The sequence below is a fragment of the Rhizoctonia solani genome, chromosome 13, assembly GCF_016906535.1.
Source record: "Rhizoctonia solani chromosome 13, complete sequence".
Taxonomy (NCBI): Eukaryota; Fungi; Basidiomycota; class Agaricomycetes; order Cantharellales; family Ceratobasidiaceae; genus Rhizoctonia; species Rhizoctonia solani.
This window is the reverse complement of record NC_057382.1, coordinates 200,738-224,376: the sequence shown is the minus strand read 5'-3', so window position 1 is coordinate 224,376 and position 23,639 is coordinate 200,738. Positions and strand designations below refer to the sequence as shown.

Here is a 23,639-nt window from a genome sequence, read left to right as displayed (position 1 = left end):
ATCAATGCATAGTCCTCGAAACAAGAGTATCAAAGAAGATTGTATATAAATATCTGTTATGAAATTACTGTAACCTTCCTTTTCCTTTCCTATCGCGCAGTGTTTTGTCCTTGTGTTCAGCGAACGCTCGGATAATCGAATCTTGCTCTTCTTGACTCGATTGTTTTACAACAAGAACGCCTTCGGCACGTCTTGTCGCTATTCTTTCCTGGCTTATACCTTTGGTGAACAGAGTGCGGATATCTTTGACCCCGCCTTCCATCGGCATGGAAAAAAATTGGAGAAACCCAGCAGCAGGTTTCATGTAGAAGCTTAGTACTTGAAAGTTAAATAAAGTTAATGGTGTAGGTTGCACTAGACCATGTAAACTTACCCCCAGTGCCAACTCCGATGGCAGCACCCAAAGCACCCTATATAATCATCTCGTTGGCTATAGATGAACGCTTGTTTATATAGCTAAAATCTGACCTTTTCCTTGAAACCCCTCACCGGTTCATTTACTAAACCAGTAATTCCATCATAAAGTCCATAGGCGAAGCCCTATTGAATATCTCAGAGGTTATGCGGAGCCTAGCCAAGCTCGAGTTACTCACCTTACCACCCTCCACGATACCAGAGGCGAATCCAGTCACTGGTTTAGTTTCGCGAACTTCACTCCCATAAAGCTTAGGAACATTGGTAAGCCCCTCTGTTACACCTTGAAGAACCGTTTGGACTCCTATTATAGTAGAGACAATGAAGACGTTTATGCGTTTCTCTCGAAGCATTATTCACTTACCTCCAACGGTTGAAGTAACCATCTTTGCAACCCCTTTATCAGGCCTACTGGATCCTATTTTTACCACCCCATGAACAAAACCATTGACAACTCTGAGAAGTGGAAGTGCAGTGCCGCTAATAGGGTCTGTGGCCGATGCATGCGTCTTATATTCGCGGGATCCTTCACAACCAGTCAGTACCGAATCACAACGCCACTCGCCCCCCGACTTACTGTATAATTTCAATTTATTCATATCGATTTCTCCCCGGTCTGCCAATACTTGAGCAGAAAATGCACTCAATCGTAATTTATGTATTGGGCTATACCAAACTGCGGTTCGTTTGGGGTCAAGATCACACCTTCATACGCATGGTCAGTCTGCGGAATATTCCAAGAACATAGTTAACTTGGCCTACCGCATGTTGAGTAACGGTAGATGCTTGTGAAATGATTCCACTCCGTTTTTGGCCCCATCCTGAGCGCCAAGTTAAACCGCGCTCACATAAACTATGATCGATTACCCTAGACTTGCCTCTTTATTTATCATTTCACTAATTCTTTGTGCCGCTTCAATGGTATCCGGGGATAGAGCAGCTCGAATAGCAGCTGCAAAGCCCTCCGAAGTCAAGTTTCTCGAGTCAAGGGGTCCGGGTCCAGCGCCCTGCTGCGCTAGCTGAGCAGCCCACCATGGCTAGCGCCAGCAGAGCCCCGTTATGAGGAAGAGCATTCTTTCGGAACATTGTACTCTGTATGAGGTCGAGATCCTGAAAACTGGGACGCCGGAATCACACTGTATGATACTGAATTTAGATGTATAATAAATGCTGTTTAATAATCGTTCGTCCTTACTTTCACCCGTTTTTACTTTGCCCTGTTTCAGTACGTTTTCCGATTTTCAGGTCATTCGTGTTTTAAGTATGCTTCGAGTTTTCAGCACGTTTTTGAACTGACGTGCAGAAATTCACATTGAGGTCAGTTCGTCCTGATATTAAGGATGATGTTTTTAGGTTGTTTCGTGCAATTTTCTATGCTGATTTCCAGTGGATTGTCCCACAATTATTGTTAATTCATTGTACGATACGTACTGAAAGTGAGGTCGCGTAATCTGGGCGCAATTTTTAGGTACTGAATTTTAGGTGGAATCTTGCTGAAACGGTGCGTGCTTAATTTAGGGATCATACTAAACATACGCTCGAATCAAAACCTTTCGTGCTGATATTCAGAAAGGATGGTACTGATTGCGCCACTGAACGGGTCACTAAAACGTACTGAAATGAGCAACAATGTAAGATATTTCAGGCTAATTCATGCGTAAATTCGGCACTACATGCAGGGTTACAATTATCACGAATCTTGGGTAATATATAAAGGAAAAAAAAAAAAAAAACAAAGAAACAAGGAAACGTCTAGAAAAACCCTATGCATGCAAAATCCGGGATTCAGCAGGTAGGACGTGCCAGAAATAGAATATTATTATCAAAAACTCACCTCAGTAGTCCTCATCGCTCAATCGCCCGCCGTCGTCAGACTCCTCCAGCAGGCGCAGTGGCGATTCGCTTCTACAGGAGCGCTTCTTACTCCCCAAGGTTCCACCCGCTTGCCGCTGGTTCTCCTCGATTGCCGCAACTGTTTGGGCCTCAGCAGCCGCTGCTGCAGCACCGCGAGTGCGTAGGTTGTACCGCGAGCGCGAGGTGCTGGGATCGCCGCACAAACGGCAAGCGCGAGGCCCACGACGCCGGGAGGTTGGGGGCTGGTCTGCGGGGGGATGGATAGGCTCCGAGTCGGGAGGCGGGTGCAAGAGCCGGAGTGTAGGTAGCTCCGGGGGGTGTTCACGCTGGAGCCGAGGGGAAGCTGGTGGCGGGGGCGATTGCTGGGGAGGGTTTTGAGGTTGGGGCGCCTCATGCTCTGGCCCTGGCTCTGGTTGAGGCAGAGGGGTTGGTTCTCGCAGGGGGGATGCTGCAAGGAAGAGGGGAGAGGGCGGTGGGGGTGACTTCAGGGTCAGCTGTGGAGACGGAGTCTCCAAAGGTGGAGGTGGAGGGGGACCATGACCTTGAGCACTGTCCTCCGCTTGTGCACCAAATGGAGGCGATATTTAGTAATCAATGTGAATGTGTCATTCAATTGACCTACCTTTGACATTCGAGTGTCTCTGCTTCATGCGTTTCGTCTTGTAGCATCAATGGTTGTTGAACTTTGCCTGGACGAGCCACTCGGTGCCCCACCCGTTTTGAAAGACTCCGAGCTCGGGAGCCTCCTTGAGAATCTGACCCCCAGTCAACCATAGGGTCAAGTTTTCACGTAATGAATATAACACGTACCAATGCGTACAAGATACCAAGCTTGGTCTTGTCCTGATTCGACCACGAGTTACCATAGTCTAACCCAACCCGCGTCATAAGCTCACGTATGATGTTCTATAAGTTTAAAGAGAGTAAATAGTATATTGAACCGGGGGAAGACACATCTTCCACACTTACGCTTATCTCCAGCCAACGAGCCAGGTTGCCACCGAGTCCGGCATCGTTTTGTATGTCGCCAATGTTCGCACTGGTCTTAGACTTCGGGAGCGGCACAAAACGGCGGGGAGCTGGGTCGTCAGAAGGCGATGGGTGAGTATGCGATGGCGGGCAAGTGGGGGGATAGTCGAGGGCAGGTTCCCCAAGGGAAACAGGAGCAGCGCTGGAGGGACGAGGAACGCTACTTCGAGAGCGCGAACCAGACGCTCCCGGGGTGGCACCGTGGGTAAGCTGGTCATTACGTCCAAAAATTGCTCGCAAATGCGCGAGTTCTTGAGACATTGCCTCATTGGCACCTAATAATTAATTAGCAGCGTAATCTATTGGTCTGGCGTGAATATATATTAGATATACGCACGACACATGGCAGCCCAATCGTTCTCAGATGGCTCCCGAGAACCCAAACCAGCGTTGTTGCCGGTCTCGTCATCGTCATCGTCTCCGTTGTCGTCAGAAGGTGGCCAATCAATGGCCTGGAGAGTGTCGAAGGGGTCTGGGGCGTTACGGGTGGTACGCTGCTCAGCGCGGCGCGCCCTCTTGACGTTGTGTCTCGCGATCGAGCGTTCTAGGGCTCGACGGCGCGAATCCTGGTTGTTGGAGGCCCTGCCCTTGCCCTTCCATGGAGATGGAGCCATTGGAGTTGGAGGGATAGTCAAAATAGTCAAGGGTAGGAGGTCGGGTTGCCGAGTGTAGTTGTAAAATAATCAAATTATTAGCAGTTTTTCGTTCGCGTAGTGCTGGCTACCGGGGGTTCAGATCAAGAGGGACTTGATGTGCAAAGGCGTTGGGCGGCCAAAAAGGGGCTGTATAAATACCTCGAGACCGAGGCATTGTGGTGGTGGTGGCTTACTAGGATTTCGCTTGCGAATTCTACTTATGCTCACTTGGTAATTGTGTTTCATCCTTATCCGACTCGGAGCTCCACCGGTGTTCACCTTGCCCCGGTCAGCCGCGCCATACACAGCCAATTACCAATCAGTACGTTTCTCCTTGGTTATTTACTTTTTGGGCTTAATATGTATCTATATTAGGTACGTGTCTCTTATTTGTCATATCAATGCTTTGCGATCTTCAACCTGATCGACACCAATCAAACAGGCTCCTTCTCTCAGTCACCGACATGCCCAATACCCCCTACTTAAGTTGCTCACTTATATTCTGCTTGTTATGTTTCTATCCGTTGTTTACTTAACTGCGACGCGTGTGTTTTTGGCTTGCTGCTTGCACGTTAAACCCGTCCCCTTGCCGCCGTTATATTATTGGCATTTTCTGTTGTTTGCGTGGATGGAGAAGCAAAGCCAAGGAAACTGAAGTCGATGAGGTACGTAGCCTTTTGCGGTTTATTGAAAGTAGGTCACTAACTATTTTTGTTGTCCGGTGGTCCCGTAGTTGCGGTTGTGGGGCGCACACGCCTCCGCACTCGCGTAATTTCTGGGTCTATTCGCTTATTCCCCAATTTGATGCACAGCACCTTCACGCCACAAAAGCCGCGTAATGTGGCCAGTAGGTAAGTTTCTGGTTTATTTCTTGCGGTATAAGTTCTCACAATGTACGTTGTAGTTATAGATTGCTCAACCAACTTTGAACACACTCTTTGCGGTTTGTTTTCACTATCCTCGTTGGATTAACACAAGTTTACATTTTCTTTTTGCTCTTGTAAGTCCTTTTTTTGTATCGTCGTGTTCTTGCAACTGACTCTGCTCAGTACAATGGCTGGGACTCGATGGAGGTGCCCCGAATGTCACGAAATGCGGGCGCCCAAGACCTATTGGCGACACCAAAAGTATGGTTGCCCATCTCTTCGGAGAAGGGCCTCGAAACTTCGCACCGCGGCCGAGGCAACACTCACCAGGCTACGACGACTTGGGTTGGTTGCCCGCTCCCCACCACCACATTGCCCATTGCCACACTTTAACCGACGACACCCTCCCAATGTCCCGCCTCCCCCTGCATTTTGCGAACTCCTTCAATCACCTGCACTGCCCGTTGTTGATCACGCAATGGGAGAACCTGGGTTTGACCCCAACTTCCGATTCGTCACCCCTGGGGCTGGCCCTGGGCCCTCCAGTCGAGAGCAGTCCCCTCGATTTGCCCCATACAACCCCGCTGAGGAGGAGGAGGAGGAGGAGGAGGAGGACCCACTGGCCGCCTTACCTTGGATGCACGGCATTGCGCCACACGACTACTACGAGTTAATTGTACAGGAGGAGTTGTTACGCAAAGGGGGTAAGTAATTGATTTTTTCTTCGATATTAATGCTAATAAATCCAATTCAGGTTTACGGCTACCAGATTACCACCGACTGACGGTCCAGGCATTCAACTACAAGGTTGATACCGACATCAGTGGGCGCGCGTACAGCAAACTGCCGCGCGCTTTCCCCGACCACCTCGCCAACTTGCCCATGGAACCCAAGCTTCAGAGGCAGATAGACAAGATATCAGCCTTTGGTGCGAGGGCAATCCACTGCTGCATCAACTCATGCATCGCATACACTGGTGTATACCAGCGGCTTGAGTTGTGCCCATGGTGTGGTGAAGCACGGTACACAGCACACCGCAAGAACCCTGTTCGCCGTGTCCCGCGGCAAACTTTCCACTACCTCCCCCTTATCCCACGTCTGATAAACCTTTTCCGCAGCCCTCCTATGGCCGAGTTGCTCCAATATCGATCGCGGCGGCGGCCCAAACCCAACACCCTCTCTGACATCTTTGATGGCCGCTATTACCTTCAACTCCTTCAGGAGTTTGTATATTTGGGTGGTACACGACTGGGTCATCGATTCTTCTCAAGCAATACCAACATGGCCCTTGGGCTCTCTACTGATGGCGTAGGCCCCTTCAAGACGCGGAAGCAGCAATGCTGGCCACTAATCATTATCAATTATAACCTCCCACCCTCAATTCGAACGCGTCTTGAGAACATTTTGTGTCTTGGCGTGATTCCCGGCCCACGGACCCCAAAGGAACTTGACACATTCCTCGAGCCTTTCATCGATGAGCTTGAGGAACTTGCACGTGGAGTGCCAGCATTTAATGCAGCCAATCGTCATCCCTTTGTGCTCCGTGCCTACCTCATTGCTGCGTTTGGTGATATGCCTGCAGTTGCCAAAATGATGGAGATGAAAGGTCCCAATGGCAAACTGCCCTGTCAAGCCTGTAAGATTCACGGCGTACGTGCCAGACATGGGCCACACCCAAATACAAACTACATCCCCCTCTCACGACCATTCAATGACGAACCACATGCCACCCGACGCTATGATCCGCAGTGTTATAACCTCCTAACATATACCATTGGACTCGCACGATTTTTCTGATATTTGTAGTATTTTTTACGGACTGGATACCTTTTGTTTTTCGATCACGTGATCTCGGCGCTTATTATGCCGAGATGCCGCGCCAAGATGCCGTGCCAAGGGCGCTTAGGAGAAATCCACGCTTCTGCGCAGCCCGCAGCACGCTTCTCATTTGTCTTAGCTACTTCTTTCTCTCACAAGCACAGACCATGTAGATAGTGTGCTTTGTCTATATACAGCAGGGAAATCGCTTGGAGACACCAAGTCAATTTTACCTCGTCTCTTACACATTAGAGAAGGTAGTCAGCCAGCTAAGTAGCCGGCCCCCAAGTAGTATCAGTAGCACTCACCCCTTTACCTAACCTACCACACCTCCAGGCCTCAGGCCCCTCCGCATCGACAGTAGATAGTTAGTCGTCGCCTTAAGCGACTTAGTAGTTAGTAGTTAGCCTTAGTCAGTTAGATTACATAAGCCAGTGTAGTAGTACGGCCACAAGCGCCCGCCTCCACCAGCGCGTACCCACCTTACAGTGGTGTACGACATTGTAAAATCGACTTGTAGTAGGCTTGATTGACAAGGAGAGGACCCCCTGTACTAGCACAAGGGAAAACACCAGATTGGACTTGCCTTTTGTCTTTAATAATCAAACAGACGTCGGTCCCTGGTAGTACCAAATTGCTATAAGGCAGACGGGCTCTAATCCCCCGCATACCCCGAGTTTCGCCGGAACTCAGTAGTCAGCGACCCTAGACCGCTGAAATACCCGCTTGCTGAAAACCCGCCCATATCACGACCGCCAGGTCTGCTGATTTGTCGTAGGGACAGTTCAACGCTAGGTACTAGACGCAAGGGTTTAGCGCCAGTATACTACAGAAAAACCGCTCATAAGTCCTGATATAGGCACTACTTCCCCCACGCCGTTTTCACCATTCCATCCACACGCTCTGGCGTCCCCCACCCATACTCCCGTCCTACCAGCCGCTCTAGTCGTTGTTCCGTGGCAGCCAACTCCCAACCACCCACTCGCAAATCATCTCCCACTCCGCGAAACTTGCCCGGAATGGAACCAGAGCCGTCCATTGGCACTCTCCTCGAGGCTATCCAAGCCCTCTCCACACAAGTTGGGTCCCTCCAGGACCAAGTCAAGTCTCAAGGCGAGCAAATCACTCAGCTCACCGCCTTATGCAAGGAGACCAACGACCTCGTTGGAGACAAGGACCAGGGCGGAGCCCAAACAAAGCCTGGCCCATCGACTGGGCCTACCACTCCTCCCACCCACACGGGAGGAGAAGCCCACACTCCAGCAACGATTAGGCCTGGACTCAAGGCCCCCTTCCGACCATCAAGGGGCACAGGTTTTGATTCAGAAGACAAGGAGGAGCCAAGGCACCCCAAAAAGGAGCCTCAAGGAACGCCTAAACGGCACTTGGGATCTCTCACCCCTTTTGATGCAGGGTCCAGCGTAAAGCGGCCAAAGATGGACCTCCCAGACCCCTATAAGGGTGATACCAGGGGACGCAAGGCCACTCAGTGGCTCGATCGAATGATGCTCTGGGTTGCCCTACATAGGGACCAATTTGACGAGGAGGAGCAAATGGTCGTATGGATCCTATACCATATGACCGATAAAGCTGCCGATTGGGCTCTCCCCATTATTGGGGCCATCATCAAGGGCGAAGGCAATCCCCCCACCACCATCCAGGCCTTAACGGCCAAGTTCAAAGAAGCATTTGCCGATCCCGACGCCAAGCGAGCCGCCGCTAGAAAAATTGCGGCTCTCTCCCAAACAACCACCACCTCCGAGTACGTCACGGAGTTCCGCAATCTCATGGCGGAATTGGACTGGAACAAGGAGGCCTATATTGCGCAGTTCACGCGAGGCCTCCACTGGAAGGTCAAGGAACTGCTATCAACCAAGGATAGTATTCCCGATGAACTCGAGGCAATTTTTGCGGCATCTATTAAGATTGACAACATTTGCCGCGAAAATGAGGAGAACCGTCCCAAAAAGGCACCTGCCAAATCCCCGGCCACCGTGGCCACTACTTCCACCACTACCACCCAACGGGTCCGCCTCTCAGAGGACCCAAATTATGTCACACCGGAAGAAAGGGACCGCCGCCGTGCATCCGGGCTGTGCATGAAATGCGGCCAGAAGGGCCACGGCATCAAGCAATGCCCCAACGGGTGGAAAGCCACAGTCAAAGAGGTGGCTAAGGTTGCTGAGGATGTCGAGTTGGGAAAAGAATAAGGCCAAGGACTACCGTCAAGCCCCTGGCCCCAAAAATAGATATGCATGTATCAGATTTGGAGTTTGAATTTGTCTCTCTAGCCCTAGATTCGAATAAAAAACCTTTGTTATATCTTGATCTAGTCATGCATAACCACCCAACGGAAACCCTCAAAACCCTGATAGACTCTGGCGCAACATCCAATTTTATATCACCCGCCATAGTTGAAAAATATAAAATACCAAAAACCCTACTCGAAAATCCACGAGTAGTGAGAATGTTAGATGGTACAATATCCCAGACTGGTCGCATATGGCACCAGGTACAACTTGCGGTCTCGGCCAACGGCCATCCCCATTCCATCCCCTTCCTAGTCTGCCCTATTGGCAATACCCCAGCTATACTTGGCATGACATGGCTTACCCAAGAATCCCCACTCATCGACTGGTCCTCTGGCATAATTTCATTCCCAGACCAAGCCAAAATTGCTTCCAAGGAAGAGGCCGATCCAGACCCATTAGCCGACTTACCTGAGCAATACCACAAATTTGCTAAGGTCTTTGGGGAAGAAGAGTTCAAGGTCCTACCCCCCCATCGGGAATATGATATAGCCATTGACCTGATTCCGGATGCCAAACTCTCACCTGGGCCCATTTACGGCATGACTGACGCGGAATCAAAGGCACTGAAACAACACATTGATGAGGAACTGGCAACGGGCAAGATCTGCCCTAGTACTTCCTCGGCAGGTGCCCCGGTCATGTTTGTAAAGAAGGCGGACGGGTCCCTCAGACTAGTTGTTGACTATAGAAAGCTGAATGACGTCACCCATAAGAACGTATACCCGTTACCAAGACAGGACAATCTCATGGCTAAACTCAGACATGCCAAGATCTTCACTAAATTGGACTTACGCTGGGGGTATAATAATGTCCAAATCAAGGAAGGTGACGAATGGAAAACGGCCTTCAGAACCAAATATGGCCTGTTCGAATACCTAGTTATGCCCTTTGGTCTTACCAATGCCCCCGCAGCGTTCCAGCATTTCATGAACGACTTATTTAGGGACCTCATTGATGTCACTGTGGTTATATACCTGGATGATATACTGATCTTCTCAGAGAAACCCGAAGACCACCCAACCCATGTCAGGGAGGTCTTATCACGGCTGATGAAGAACCAGTTATTCTGCAAACTCTCTAAGTGTCACTTCCATGTCACAACCGTAGATTATCTTGGTATCGTCATCTCCCCAGCTGGGTTCTCAATGGACCAAAAGAAGATTGAGGCCGTCACTTCCTGGCCCACTCCCAAAACGGTCAAACAGGTTCAGGCCTTCCTAGGATTTGTCAACTATCTTAGACGTTTCATTCCTAATTTCAGCTTGGTTGCACGCCCCCTCCACAACCTCACCAAGAAGGAAACCCCCTGGTCATGGGGTAACCTGGAGGAAGCAGCGTTCCAGGAACTAAAACTCCTTGTTACCCAGTCACCGGTCCTCATCCATTCCAACCCAAACCTACCCTATTACTTGGAAACAGATGCATCGGGAGTAGCTATGGGCGCCATACTAAGCCAGAGGGGACCAGACAATTGATTACACCCTATTGCCTATATGTCTAAGTCGTTCTCAGGGGCAGAAGCAAACTATGACACCCACGACAAGGAACTTCTGGCAATCATCAAGGCTTTGGAGGAATGGAGAATATTCCTGGAGGCAACAGAAAAGCCGATACAAGTTGTCCTAGACGTCTGTAAGGACGTCGAGGGTGCGGGCGCTTGTGGCCGTGTAACTACTACAGAGAACCGCTTAAGGCGGCGATGGGTACCCTACAACGACGAACCAACTATCTACGATGACCGCGCGCTTTAAGGCGGCGGCGAGCTACGTATGTACAGCAAGAACAACGCTTAAGGCGTGTGACTAAGTGCTTACTGGGCTATAAGGCCCTCGTACAAAGTGGGATGCGACAAGAGGTAATCGACCTGGGTGTTACCATGGTCGATTGGCCTCCTTATATATTACAGAGCTATCTAATTACAAATACATTTATATGCAATACCGTATCAAATAAGAACCCCGCTCCGCAGTTGGCCTTACTCATGCATACGTGTCACTGACGTGTCATAATGATGTCATCCGGTGGAGGTGGCTACGTATGCTGAGGTAAGTGCGGATGGGGACGTGGCTCGGCGCTTAGCGTATGATATAAGCGCCGAAGTCACGTGATCAAAAATGTTGTCCGTTAGTCTTCGTTTAAATTTGAGAAAATGGGAATAAATTCCCTGGTATCGAGTGTGTCTACGACACTGCCCCCCCTCTAAGGGCCTTGGCAGCGCCAAGGGCCTTTTCCTTCATTTCTTTTTCGAATTTTTTCAGGATTTTTTCGGCGTTCTTGAGGTTTTCCCTTGGTTCCCAGGTATTCTCCTCTGATCCGTAGCCTTTCCATTTAACCCTAAAAAACCATTTTCCGTTCCTTTCTTCCATGTCCGTGATGCCTTTGACCTCGTATTCCTCCTCTCCATCCACTGTGACAGGTGGGGGCCGGTTCTCAAAGTTGCGCTTTTCATCCCTCTTCACCTTTGACAAAAGCCCTACGTAGAATACATTGTGGATCCTCATTGTGGGCGGGAGCTCTAGGCGGTATGCTCGATTGGAGATTTTCTCAGTTACTTTGAAGGGGCCCAGGCATTGTTTGGTTAGCTTGGGACTCAGGGTCTTCAGCTTTACATTTTTGGCATCTAGCCAGGCCTCTTCTCCGATTTCAAACTCAAGTGGTTCTCCTGTTTCTCCGGCTACCATGCGTGTCTTGGATTGCCGGAGTGCAGCCTTGATTTCCCGCCATTGTGCCTCCATTTGCATTGCCAAGTCGTCTGCCTCAGGGACGTCTGTTGGGACGTTACTTGGGGTTAATGAGGGTTCCCATCCGTATAGGGCCTTAAATGGAGATTTGCCTGTTGAACTGTGTACCGCGTTGTTGTAGGCAAACTCCGCCATTGGTAACCATTTGACCCAATCCCTTTGGTTCATCCCTGAGTAGGCCCTTAAGAAGTGCTCGACCGTGGGGTTTACGCGCTCTGTCTGTCCGTCGCTTTGAGGGTGATAGGCCGAGGAGAAGTGGGGGTCTATCCCTAGTCGTTGGTACAGGGCCTTCAGGAACTTGTTATTGAATACTTGTCCTCGGTCTGACACCGTTTTCTCAGGCATGCCGTAACGTTTCCATACGTGGCGCAAAAAGAGATCCGCTAGTTCCGGGGCTTTGAGCTTTTTGGAACATTCCACCAAGATGACATACTTAGTGAAGCTATCCACAATGACTAGTATTGAGTCGTTGTTCCCGTCCTTGGGTAGGTCTACTATCATATTGTATGACACGTGTTGCCAGGGTCGTGATGGAAGTTCTAGGGGTTGAGGTGGAATGGACGCGTATTTCGGTTTTCGGATCCGTTGGCAGGTTTTGCATGAATTGACGTGCCAGTACGTGTCAGCACGGATACCAGGCCAATAGTAATTCCTGGATACCAATTCTAGGGTTCGCTGCCTTCCTGGGTGTCCGGCCAACGGGCTATTGTGGAAGATCCAAAGTAAGTCCGTTCTTAGGGTCCCTACATTGGGTACTACAATTCGTCCCTGGTAGAATAACAGTCCTGCCTCCATTTCATAGTCCTTGAATGCGCGTTTAATGGAGGGCGGTGCTTTGGATTCATTTTGAAGGAACTGCAAGATTTCTTCCAAGGATTCGTCCTGGTCTAGGGACGCCTCAATCTGGCGTTGCAGTTCTTTCTTGGGCGTTACTAAGGCGACATTGGCGAATATGGGATCTGGGAGCATTGTTTGGTTGGCAGGGGGAATATCGGCATGATCCAAGCGGCGTGAGAGGGCATCCGGTTTTCCTGACTGCTTCCCTGGGCGATAAACTATCTGGAAATTGTAACCAGCCAGTAAGAGGTGCCAACGGGCATGGCGGCGATTGAAAGTGCGGGACTCCTTCCAATATTCCAAGTTCCGGTGATCAGTGAAGACGGTGATGGGTTGCAGGGTTCCTTCTAGGAAGATACGCCAGTATTCAAATGATCTGATGATTGCCAAGAGTTCCTTATCATGGGTGTCATAGTTTTGTTCGGCACCTTTGAATGATTCTGATAGGAAACCCAGTGGGTGCAACCGGCCATCTTCTTGACGTTGACTAAGTATGGATCCTAAGGCTGCGCCGGATGCGTCTGTTTCCAGGAAGTAAGGTTTGGTGGGGTCTGCGTGGCAAAGTACCGGGGCGTTGGTAATGGCATCTTTCAGCCCTTGGAAGGCGGCTTGTTCCTTTTCTTCCCATCTCCACGGTGTGTCTTTCTTAACCAGGTTATGCAAGGGTCGTGCTACGTGGCTGAAGTTTGCAACGAATCGGCGGAGGAAATTAGCGAACCCAAGGAAGGATTGGACCTCTTTAACCTTGGTAGGGGTAGGCCATTCCTGTACTGCCTGGATTTTGAGCTTGTCCAGACTGAAACCCTTATCCGACACAATGATTCCCAGGTATTCCACGGAGGTTACGTGGAAAGTACACTTTGAGGCTTTACAGAACAGTTGGTTTTCTAATAGGCGCCGCAAAACTTCATGGACGTGCTGAGTATGGGATGCGTCATCCTTGGAGTAGATCAGGATATCATCTAGGTATATGATGACGCATACATCCAATAGGTCTTTGAACAATTCGTTCATGAAGTGTTGGAAAGCAGCGGGGGCGTTCGTTAAACCAAAAGTCATTACCAGGGATTCGTATAGGCCATACTTGGTGCGGAAAGCCGTCTTCCACTCGTCACCTTCCTTGACCCGGACATTGTTATAACCCCATCGTAAGTCCAGTTTGGTAAATACCTTGGCGCCGCGGAGCTGGGCCATGAGGTCATCAGGACGGGGTAATGGATACACATTTTTCTTAGTCCGGTTATTGAGGCGACGGTAGTCGACTACAAGGCGACGGGAACCATCCTTTTTAGGAACAAACATGACTGGGGAACTAATTGACGATTTACTGGGGCGGATCTTTCCAGCCTTGAGTTCGTCCCTAAGCCAGTCCTTGAGCGTGGTGGACTCGGCATCGGTCATGCTGTACAACGGGGAATTGAGTGGGCCTTCCTCTGTGAGTTCGATGGCAATGTCGTAATGCCTGTGCGGGGGAAGCTTGTTGAATTCTTCTTCCCCAAATACCTTGGCGTACTGGTGGTATTCAGGGGGTACTCCTTCAAGGGGATTCTTGTTGGCTTCCTCCTCTTCGGCAATGGCCACGTGTTCCGGTGGAGCATGGGGGAAGGAAAGGGTGCGTTGGTTCCAATCAATTTCTGGGTTGTGGGCGTCTAGCCACTTTAATCCCAAGATGGCGGCGTGAGACCCTGTATTGCAGATGAGGAAGGTCTCGGTCATTTTCTTGCCATCAAAGGAGAAGGTTAGATTGGCCTTCTTCCAGATTTTGCCTGCCTGGGGGCTCGACCCATTGAGCATAGTAACGGTACGGGGCGTAGGGAGATCGATAAGTGGGAGGCGGAGTGATTCCGCGGTACGGGGGTGCATAAAAGAAGATGTGGCGCCTGAGTCAATCAGGACTTCTAAGTGTTCCGCTCGTTTCTCTGGTGTAATAGAAATAGTGAAGAGTGGGGAGATTCTATTCGTGCTATTGGATATATTACAAATTTCTATACGACCAGAGTCCTTGGGGTCCTTGCGCGCGGCAGCAGGTACCCTTAGTCTTTTCCCGATTCGGGTCCAGACTCTTTGCCAATCTTGGCGGCTTCCTTTTTGGCCCCTTCCTCCTTGGGTGTGGCTTTCCAGCCAGTGCGGCATTCCGCAAATTTGTGGCCCGGCTTACCGCATTTGATGCAAAGGCCTTCAGCCCTGCGGCGGTTACGCTCCTCCTTGGAGACAAAGTTGGGGTTGCCGGAGAGGCGCCCTGGTCTGGTGGCCTGTTGGCCGGTACTCGCCCCCCTATTGGGGGTGGTATTGGAGGTGCCAGACTTATTACCCTTAGGCGGGTGGCTGGCGCGCTCCTCACGGAGGGCGTTGTCGATGACCAGAGCCGCGTTCTGCAGCTCAAGGAGGGTGGTGGGTCGCCGTTCTCGAGTGGCAATGAGGCGGCTGACCTCCCAGTGGAGGCCACGTGCAAATTGCCCGCAAAGGGCGGCGTCGTTCCAGTCCAGGTCCATGGCGATGGTCCTGAACTTAGTGATGTACTCAGCACAGGTTCCTGTCTGAGTAAGGTTTGTGATTTGCCGCTCAGCGGCTCGTGTAGCGTCCGGATTCCCAAATGCGGATAGGAACTCCCTCCTAAAGTCCTCGACTGTTTGGATGATGGCCCTGTGAGACCCTAGTTGATCAAGGTGGGGGTGTGCCCAGGCTCCTGCCGTGTCCTTCATGTTCATCAGGAGGAAGGACAATACCTCCTGATCGGTTGGGAACATTCGCTGATTGAGGCGGACCCATGCCATCATCCTGGTGAGCCATTGTCTGGACTCATTACCAATCTTCCCCGTATAGGCGTCGGGGTGATCCACCTTGACGGGGGCTTGATAAGCGACTACTGGAGCCGCTGGTTGAGAGGCAAGGGGGGATTGGAGCCTGATAGGCGCAGGTGGAGTGGGAGTAGGGATTCTCGGGGGAGCCCGGACGGGAGTTGGTTGGGCAAAGGTGATGGGCGGCTTGGTGGGGTTGGCCCAGGCAATGAGGGGCGCACTAGGCGCTGGAAGAGGGTCGGTTTTGGATATGGGCCTGGGCGTGGCCTCGACTGCCGGGGGCTTCCGGTCTTCTGGTGTGTGGGGCTGGGGCCCCCCAATAGCCTCGATTCGAGTGAGGGTTTGGTCAACCGCTCCCATCCAATCTTGGGCTTCCTTGTTGACCTCCTTGAGTTCCTCGAGTTCCTGTTCGAGCCGGATGACTTGGTTTTGCAATCCCAGGAGGAGGGAGATTGCGCGGCCGAGGGAGATTTCCCCATAGACCTCTGGTTCGAGGCTTCTCGGCTCATCGGCGGCTGCCGGAAGAGCGGGTCCCAACTCTCCTTGATCGAGAGGGGACGGGGGACGAGCGGTGCTCCGGGAACGGGTTGCCATCTCATGGGGATATGAGCGGCCTTGGTGGGAGGTGGCGCGTTGGGAAGCGCGGGAGGAAGCGCGAGAGGGGGTGCGGGACGTAATGATGGGCGAAGTAGGGGGGATGGTGCCTGTGACAGGACTTATGGGTCGCTTTATTGTTCTGGCGCTAAGAACTTGCGTCAACCGCCTAGCGTTGGACAGTCCCTATCAACCAATCGACTGCCGTGTGCGGGCGTGATGTGGGACGGGTTTTCTGCAAGCGGGTGGATCTGCTGACTAGTTCCGCTGACAAAGGGTGCGGTGACCGGTGGTACGCGGACAATTAGAATCCGTCTGCCTTATAGCAATTCGGTACTACCTGGGGCCGACGCTAGTTTGATTATTGATAGCGAAAGGCGAGCCCGATCAGGTGATTTCCCTCGTGCTAGTACAGGGGACCTTCTTGTTTGTTGAGACTAAGTAAGGTGTGCTTGGTGGGCACGGTTTGCAACCAACTTAAGGTTGATTACCTAGTGTCCTAGACGTCTGTAAGGACGTCGAGGGTGCGGGCGCTTGTGGCCGTGTAACTACTACAGAGAACCGCTTAAGGCGGCGATGGGTACCCTACAACGACAAACCAACTATCTACGATGACCGCGCGCTTTAAGGCGGCGGCGAGCTACGTATGTACAGCAAGAACAACGCTTAAGGCGTGTGACTAAGTGCTTACTGGGCTATAAGGCCCTCGTACAAAGTGGGATGCGACAAGAGGTAATTGACCTGGGTGTTACCGTGGTCGATTGGCCTCCTTATATATTACAGAGCTATCTAATTACAAATACATTTATATGCAATACCATATCAAATAAGAACCCCGCTCCGCAGTTGGCCTTACTCATGCATACGTGTCACTGACGTGTCATAATGATGTCATCCGGTGGAGGTGGCTACGTATGCTGAGGTAAGTGCGGATGGGGACGTGGCTCGGCGCTTAGCGTATGATATAAGCGCCGAAGTCACGTGATCGAAAATGTTGTCCGTTAGTCTTTGTTTAAATTTGAGAAAATGGGAATAAATTCCCTGGTATCGAGTGTGTCTACGACACAAGTCTTCACAGATCATAGGAACTTGGAATATTGGATGCAGGCACAAACATTCAACCGGCAACACGCTAGATGGCGCATATTCCTGGGCGACTTCAATTTTGAAATCCACTATTGCCCAGGGAAACAGTCGGGGAAACCGGATGCACTATCCAGAAGAGCGGACTATGTAGATGAACCCCAAGAACCAGAGGTCATGTTACCATCCGAGGTATTTGCCAACACGTCTGAGGAAGAACTTGAGATAGTCACGGAAATCAGGAACAAACTGAGGGAGGACCCATCCCTAGAACCCATTATCCAATTCCTGACAGAAGATGCGGACAATGCACCCCCCTCCATTCGGAAAGCTTACAGAGACTATGATTGGGAGGAAGACCTCCTATGGTACCGCGGAAAACTAGTTGTTCCAGACTCTGAAGCCCTGAAGGAACGTCTACTCAGAGAATTCCACAATTCACCCCTGGCAGGGCACCCTGGACAACAAAGAACCCTGGAACTCCTGAGCCGCAACTATTGGTGGCCAGGAATGAAGTCGTCCTCCAAGGAATGGGTAGAATGTTGTCCTACTTGTCAAGCAAATCGCCGTGCCCACGCCCCGGTTATATCCTTGAAGCCATTAGAAGTCCCCCCTTTCCCGTTCCACACAATCTCCTATGACTTCATTACAGGGTTTCCAAAGTCCCAAGGTCATGATGCAATCCTAGTGGTAATAGATTCCTTTTCAAAATTCGGCCACTTCATCCCTACATCAAAAAAGGTGACAGCCAAGGGACTTGCGGACTTGTTCATCACACATGTCTGGAAACTTCACGGATTGCCCATTAGGACCGTCTCAGATAGAGGAACCACGTTCACAGGAAAATTCCTCAGGGCCCTCTACCAAAGGCTAGGAGTCAAGCCGTCATTCTCTTCAGCTTACCACCCTGAATCGGATGGTCAAACAGAGCGGGTAAACCAGTTCATCGAATTCTACCTCCGTTCTTACATGGCCGCGGATCATTCAGATTGGGCCACGTGGCTACCTTTGGCAGAATACGCCTACAACAATGCCAAGCACGCCGCTACAGGAAAGACACCGTTTGAACTGGTCTATGGAAGAAACCCAATAATGAACCCCTCCAATGTGCCATCCAACGTCCCAGAGGCAGATCAATTGGTAGACAACCTAGCCAACGAATGGAAAGAAGCCGAGGCCGCCCTCAGGATGAGTAAGGAAAGAATGGCCAGAGACAAGGGAACTACACCAGAATACTCAATCGGTGAAAAAGTCTGGTTGGACGGAAAAAACGTGGAATTAAGAACCAATTCCAATAAACTAGACCCTAAAAGACTGGGCCCCTTCGAGATCTCAGAAAAAATTTCCAGCCACGCCTACCGCCTGAAGTTGCCTGAAACCTTGAGGATCCACAATGTGTTCTATGTAGGGTTGTTATCCAAAGTTCATGAGTCTCCGAGCCAGCCATTTCCAGAACGACCTCCCCCTGAAACAATAGAGGGAGAAGAGGAATACGAGGTAGAACAGATCATTGACTCAAAAAGGCAACGGGGAAAATGGTTTTACTTAATCAAGTGGAAAGGATATGGACCCGAGGACAACTCATGGGAACCAGAGGAGTTACTTGAGCATAGTCAGGAGGAAATCAAACGCTTCAACAAGTCACAACTGAAAAAGGCTCGTGACTCCGCCAAGAGCCTTTAAGGGGGGGGCAATGTTATAACCTCCTAACATATACCATTGGACTTGCACGATTTTTCTGATATTTGTAGTATTTTTTACGGACTGGATACCTTTTGTTTTTCGATCACGTGATCTCGGCGCTTATTATGCCGAGATGCCGCGCCAAGATGCCGTGCCAAGGGCGCTTAGGAGAAATCCACGCTTCTGCGCAGCCCGCAGCACGCTTCTCATTTGTCTTAGCTACTTCTTTCTCTCACGAGCACAGACCATGTAGATAGTGTGCTTTGTCTATATATACAGCAGGGAAATCGCTTGGAGACACCAAGTCGATTTTACCTTGTCTCTTACACATTAGAGAAGGTAGTCAGCCAGCTAAGTAGCCGGCCCCCAAGTAGTATCAGTAGCACTCACCCCTTTACCTAACCTACCACACCTCCAGGCCTCAGGCCCCTCCGCATCGACAGTAGATAGTTAGTTGTCGCCTTAAGCGACTTAGTAGTTAGTAGTTAGCCTTAGTCAGTTAGATTACATAAGCCAGTGTAGTAGTACGGCCACAAGCGCCCGCCTCCACCAGCGCGTACCCACCTTACAGTGGTGTACGACACGCAGAACCTCCCCCTTCGAACACACACTGAATACCTTGAGGAAGCAATGTGGGTGGAGGAGGCTCAAAATGATGCTGAAGAGGGTCGGCGGTCCTTACGAACAGGCATCAATGGACTTGCCCCCCTTGCACGGGTGCCCGGCCTCTCATTCCCAGTCTCGTTTCCCCACGACTTTATGCACTTAATTTTTGAAAATATTATTCCCACTCTCTTTGACTTGTGGACGCGAAGCGGAAACTTTGAGGCATTTGGATCAGGGACTGAAGAATATCTGCTGCACCCAGACGTATGGACAACAATTGCTGAGGCCTGCCCTCTAGCCGGCAACAACATCCCATACACGTTTGGCTGTCGCGTACCCAATCCAAAGAAAAAGCGTGCTGAACTTACTGCCAAAGCTCGGTTACTACTTGCCACTATGCTTGGTCCTGTGCTCCTGCGAGGCCGCTTTGTCCATCAAAAGTATTATTGGCATTTTATTGAACTTGTCCGCCTCATTAATATGTGTATTGACTTTGAGATCACACCCAACAACATAGTTACCATTCGTGAAGGATTTGCAAAATGGGTGAAAGACTACGAAAAGTAAGTTGATTTAATATGTACTTGATTTTGCCGGTGTAGCTAACATGTGTATTGGTGTATAGATACTACTACATGAATGATCAAGCCCGCCTTTCTGCTTGTACCCTCCCACTCCACGCCCTCCTTCACATTGCCAACAACATTGAGGCCATGGGTCCTGTCTGGGCATACTGGGCCTTCCCAATGGAGCGCTTTTGTGGTGCACTTACACGTGCAAGCATGAGCCGCCGTTTCCCATACTCTAGCATCAACCGTCGTGTCCTCCAGCTTGCCCAGTTATCACAAATTAAGTTGGTATATGGGCTTACAGAAGAACTTGAGCTTGATGAACGTCAGGAGAATATCAGGCATGGAGTCCAGTATGATCACTACCCTGACCTTGTCTTTATCAACCCATCAAAAACACTCCCCCTTCAACGCTTGTTACAGCTCAAGATTGCTAAATACCTTGGCCCTGTAATAGGTATCCCTGTAGAAGACATGTCCAATGCACTAGCAAACCGGCCCTTGAAGGTGTGGGGTAGGATGCAGCGACTGGACAAGTCACTGGCTGAGGCTGTTGTTGGTGGTGACGTTATTCGGGGGGCTATGGTTGTGCCCAGTAATAAAACAATGCGCGATGCATCACATGTTCGGGTAAGTAGCATTTGGACTTGCAAGGCAATTGCTTACCCTACCTCTAACTTAGTTTCACTCAAAAATGTCTCGTTGGCGCTGGGACCGGCCTCATGCAGTTGAGTTCCCCAATGAGATACTCAGCTATGGTCAAACCGGGATGTTTGTTGTCATTGAGGCTGACTTAATTGCAAGCCTAAATGTGCCAAACCCCTGTACCCAAGTTCTTGCTGTGATTATGGCTTTCCCTCACCTGCGGTACCATAATGATGCTGACCTTGTGGAGTACCGGCTCTCATCTGGCAACTATGCTGGTGCTGAGGTTGTTGATGCCACTAAAATTGACTGTCTCATTGGTCGTATAACAACTGAGCACCAGGGCTCATTTGTTGTTGAACGTACATCTGTTGTTGGCCAAGTGGATATGCTTGATGTGACGGTTGAGATTGATTGACCATTTACACAATGGCAAGTCTATTTCATGTTCTATGATACTGATTCGGATTTTGGAATGTTCTCTTTACGTCCTTATTTGTATCATAACATACTTAAAAAAGTCGCAAACTTGATTCATACTAACTTTCAATACGTGTTTAAATTGGCGATTTTTGGGATTTCAGTCAGCCTTGGATCTCAGTATTTCATGTGCTGACTTTCAGTACGTACTGAATTTCAGTTTAAGGATCAATCCCTGGTAGATAGTGCTGGTTGAAAATCATCCTTAAATTCCGGATGAGGACATCATACAGAGGTAGGCCACACCTGATCACCAAAGAATGGGACAATGATTGTAGGTTTCCCACATTTCAAGCCAATGGCAGTTGTACCTGGCATTAAGAATGTTAAGAATGGTGATTTATGAACCCTAAGAGTCACAGGAAATACTAACCTGCCCCTCCATGATGGCAGACGGCGCTTACATGTTGAAAGAGCCAATCGTGGGGCGCGTTTCCGAGAGCAAATACATGTGGCCCTGCCGATTTGACCATCGTCTCATCGAGCCCGCCCCACCCCGGCGACACTATAGCTCGCACTCCAGCCTGTGATATCCCTGCAAGAATGGCTCCTATAAAATAAATCATTGAGTCACTTAATCATGCTGAATTGTCATTTGGAAACTAACTAGTCATTTCTTGAGGATCATTCAGAACGATTGAACCGAATCTAAATGTATGGTGGTGAGCTCGAGTTGTCTTTTTATTATTAACGGAAATGCCCAACCAACCCAACGTAGATTGGTGGCTCTCCTGAAGCCAGAAAATCGAACAGGTCAGTGGGAGGGACGTAGTTATTGGCTAGATCCAAAAAATAAAAGCCAACCACATCTATTGGGATGATCAGTGGGAGTCTGACCTGAAGAGAATATATGCGTACCAATATGTGTCAACCAATCCTGAGGTTTCGGAATGAGGGCAGGTGAGATACAATAAGTCCATGGAATGGCGCTGCGCTGTATCATGGTGACGGCTGATGCAGTTGACAAGTAGGGGAGCCCTAGTTTTTTGGTACGGAACTTGTTGATAGCATGGCCAAGTCTAGGAGGGCTCCTGAGCTTGATGCTTAGTTTTGATTGCGATTAAGACTCACCCTTGCCATGTCAGCATATCTACCAGGGTGTACGAGTAATAGTTCACCGCATTTGGCTCGTGCGACCCGCTCTGCTTGACGTTCACCAACGGATGCGGGAAGGCAGCAGTAGCACACCATGGCATAGCTTGTTACTCTTAGTCAAATTATCTCAAAATAGAGAAGAGCCAACTCACTGAACGACAAGAGTAACGGAATGCCAAGCGCTTCGGCGCAATGAATGTGAGCGAACGTGGGCGGATTGGATATTATCGCATCTGCTACAAATCCACCTTCATTCGGTGACTCTTCGTCAACTTCATAGCACGATAGGCAACACCTTTCAAGCATCTTTCCAGATCTAATGAGTAACAAACATCTATATCCATAATAACAACGGTCACTTACCTCAGCGACCATCACTTGTTTCTTCCCAATGTCGCCTTTCAGCACACTTTCGAAACCAGGAATGAGTCCAGGATTCCGAACCATGTAGCTCATTAGCTCATGAGGGTCTCCCCCGATGTTAAAGAAACGTAGCCCAGAGTCTTTCACTAGTTTGCGAAATGTTTCATGTGTCGATATTCGAACGGTGTGGCCGTAGTTTTGAAGCCTCTGGCCAAGTGCAAGATAAGGCTGTACGTCCCCCCTGCTTCCTACGATCATGATGTTGACGTTCATAGGAGGTGCATCGCGGAACCCCACTTCGTCGAGTCCAATTTCGTTCACCGGCTCGGCATAATTCGATGGCAATCGTTTGGACAACCGATGGCCAAAGGAGATTTGAAGTCGCCCGTCGTCTTGAAATGCGGCTTCGGCGTCGAGCTTTGAGCCATGTTTGGGACTACTTTCCTTTTCGGCTGATTTGGAATTAGTATAAGTCACATATATTAATATCCACATACCCACAAAGACCCCACGTAAACCGCTTTTCTAAAGATGCTCCCCCCTGCTCCAGAGTGGATTCATTGGAACGCCTATGGGGAGAGTAAGAAGGAAGCAGAGGTTGATCTGACTCTGCTCGAGCGACTGCCTCAAAACTCTGTGAGAATAACTCTGAATCTGGTGACTGATAGAAATCGTTAGGAGTAACACTCTGTAGATCAGAGGACCCAGGGTATTTGTCTATCCTGTCGTCGACAATCATTGAAAGAAACAGCGGCTTTGGAATTGAATTAGTAAGGTGACTGATGTATGTTTCAGTTTCAGGCACTGACAGGATGGTAGTTGTCTGGACGCTCCAGGCTTTAATATGCGGATCAGAGGCACAGCCACCCATTCGTCGCAGCGCGGCTAACGCGGGTTCAACCCGCCCGGATCGCGCGAAGAGTTGGAGAAACGCGTAGTCAATATTCGACCCAGTCCTAACCTTCATAATATAGTTAAAAAGCTTCAGTAGCCCAGGATGGTTTAAAGCTGGGATGTATTGAGATAGTTATATGACCTATGTCCAGGTCGGTTTCGGGGAAGTCATGGCCGAAGTGTGTGGATATATTTTCGTCTGCTGTTTGCCTCGGGTACGAGCTCGCCCGCGAGATGGGTCTGACCATGTTCCCCAGTAAGGAGAGACGCCCGATAAACTCAGTGGCACAGCAATGAATTTACAGAGCCTACCGCAGCTGCTG

At 49.9% G+C, this 23,639-nt stretch overlaps 9 protein-coding genes across 9 annotated transcripts; 4 read left to right on the top strand and 5 right to left on the bottom strand.

Annotated features, from left to right (window-relative positions):
* Positions 1 to 64: 64 nt before the first annotated feature.
* On the bottom strand, positions 65 to 1,013 carry RhiXN_06932 (glycosyltransferase family 1 protein; the record flags this gene model as incomplete). Its single annotated transcript, XM_043326748.1, has 6 exons — positions 65 to 318; positions 374 to 410; positions 469 to 540; positions 594 to 718; positions 779 to 940; positions 992 to 1,013. The coding sequence occupies 6 exons, from the start codon at positions 1,011 to 1,013 to the stop codon at positions 65 to 67; spliced, it is 672 nt and encodes a 223-aa protein (XP_043185220.1).
* Positions 1,014 to 2,249: 1,236 nt separating this feature from the next.
* RhiXN_06931 (uncharacterized protein) lies at positions 2,250 to 3,911 on the bottom strand (the record flags this gene model as incomplete). Its single annotated transcript, XM_043326747.1, has 6 exons — positions 2,250 to 2,827; positions 2,891 to 2,909; positions 2,964 to 3,023; positions 3,079 to 3,174; positions 3,238 to 3,572; positions 3,635 to 3,911. The coding sequence occupies 6 exons, from the start codon at positions 3,909 to 3,911 to the stop codon at positions 2,250 to 2,252; spliced, it is 1,365 nt and encodes a 454-aa protein (XP_043185219.1).
* A 1,074-nt stretch (positions 3,912 to 4,985) lies between these two features.
* On the top strand, positions 4,986 to 8,826 carry RhiXN_06930 (Retrotransposon-derived protein PEG10; the record flags this gene model as incomplete). Its single annotated transcript, XM_043326746.1, has 4 exons — positions 4,986 to 5,502; positions 5,553 to 6,448; positions 7,395 to 7,411; positions 7,476 to 8,826. 4 exons carry the CDS (start codon positions 4,986 to 4,988, stop codon positions 8,824 to 8,826), a joined length of 2,781 nt encoding a protein of 926 aa, XP_043185218.1.
* A 125-nt stretch (positions 8,827 to 8,951) lies between these two features.
* On the top strand, positions 8,952 to 10,679 carry RhiXN_06929 (Retrotransposable element Tf2 protein; the record flags this gene model as incomplete). The annotated part of the gene is made up of 2 exons (XM_043326745.1): positions 8,952 to 10,358; positions 10,431 to 10,679. The coding sequence occupies 2 exons, from the start codon at positions 8,952 to 8,954 to the stop codon at positions 10,677 to 10,679; spliced, it is 1,656 nt and encodes a 551-aa protein (XP_043185217.1).
* Positions 10,680 to 11,108: 429 nt separating this feature from the next.
* On the bottom strand, positions 11,109 to 14,369 carry RhiXN_06928 (Retrotransposable element Tf2 protein; the record flags this gene model as incomplete). Its single annotated transcript, XM_043326744.1, has 1 exon — positions 11,109 to 14,369. The coding sequence occupies one exon, from the start codon at positions 14,367 to 14,369 to the stop codon at positions 11,109 to 11,111; it is 3,261 nt and encodes a 1,086-aa protein (XP_043185216.1).
* A 170-nt stretch (positions 14,370 to 14,539) lies between these two features.
* RhiXN_06927 (Retrotransposon-derived protein PEG10) lies at positions 14,540 to 15,898 on the bottom strand (the record flags this gene model as incomplete). Its single annotated transcript, XM_043326743.1, has 1 exon — positions 14,540 to 15,898. One exon carries the CDS (start codon positions 15,896 to 15,898, stop codon positions 14,540 to 14,542), a length of 1,359 nt encoding a protein of 452 aa, XP_043185215.1.
* A 1,026-nt stretch (positions 15,899 to 16,924) lies between these two features.
* On the top strand, positions 16,925 to 18,664 carry RhiXN_06926 (Retrotransposable element Tf2 protein; the record flags this gene model as incomplete). Its single annotated transcript, XM_043326742.1, has 1 exon — positions 16,925 to 18,664. The coding sequence occupies one exon, from the start codon at positions 16,925 to 16,927 to the stop codon at positions 18,662 to 18,664; it is 1,740 nt and encodes a 579-aa protein (XP_043185214.1).
* Positions 18,665 to 19,294: 630 nt separating this feature from the next.
* RhiXN_06925 (uncharacterized protein) lies at positions 19,295 to 20,902 on the top strand (the record flags this gene model as incomplete). The annotated part of the gene is made up of 3 exons (XM_043326741.1): positions 19,295 to 19,833; positions 19,896 to 20,469; positions 20,522 to 20,902. 3 exons carry the CDS (start codon positions 19,295 to 19,297, stop codon positions 20,900 to 20,902), a joined length of 1,494 nt encoding a protein of 497 aa, XP_043185213.1.
* A 287-nt stretch (positions 20,903 to 21,189) lies between these two features.
* Positions 21,190 to 23,389, bottom strand: RhiXN_06924 (glycosyltransferase family 1 protein; the record flags this gene model as incomplete). Its single annotated transcript, XM_043326740.1, has 11 exons — positions 21,190 to 21,275; positions 21,338 to 21,514; positions 21,572 to 21,612; positions 21,674 to 21,773; positions 21,823 to 21,983; positions 22,036 to 22,162; positions 22,212 to 22,365; positions 22,423 to 22,874; positions 22,924 to 23,176; positions 23,232 to 23,259; positions 23,313 to 23,389. 11 exons carry the CDS (start codon positions 23,387 to 23,389, stop codon positions 21,190 to 21,192), a joined length of 1,656 nt encoding a protein of 551 aa, XP_043185212.1.
* Between the last annotated feature and the right edge of the window lie 250 nt (positions 23,390 to 23,639).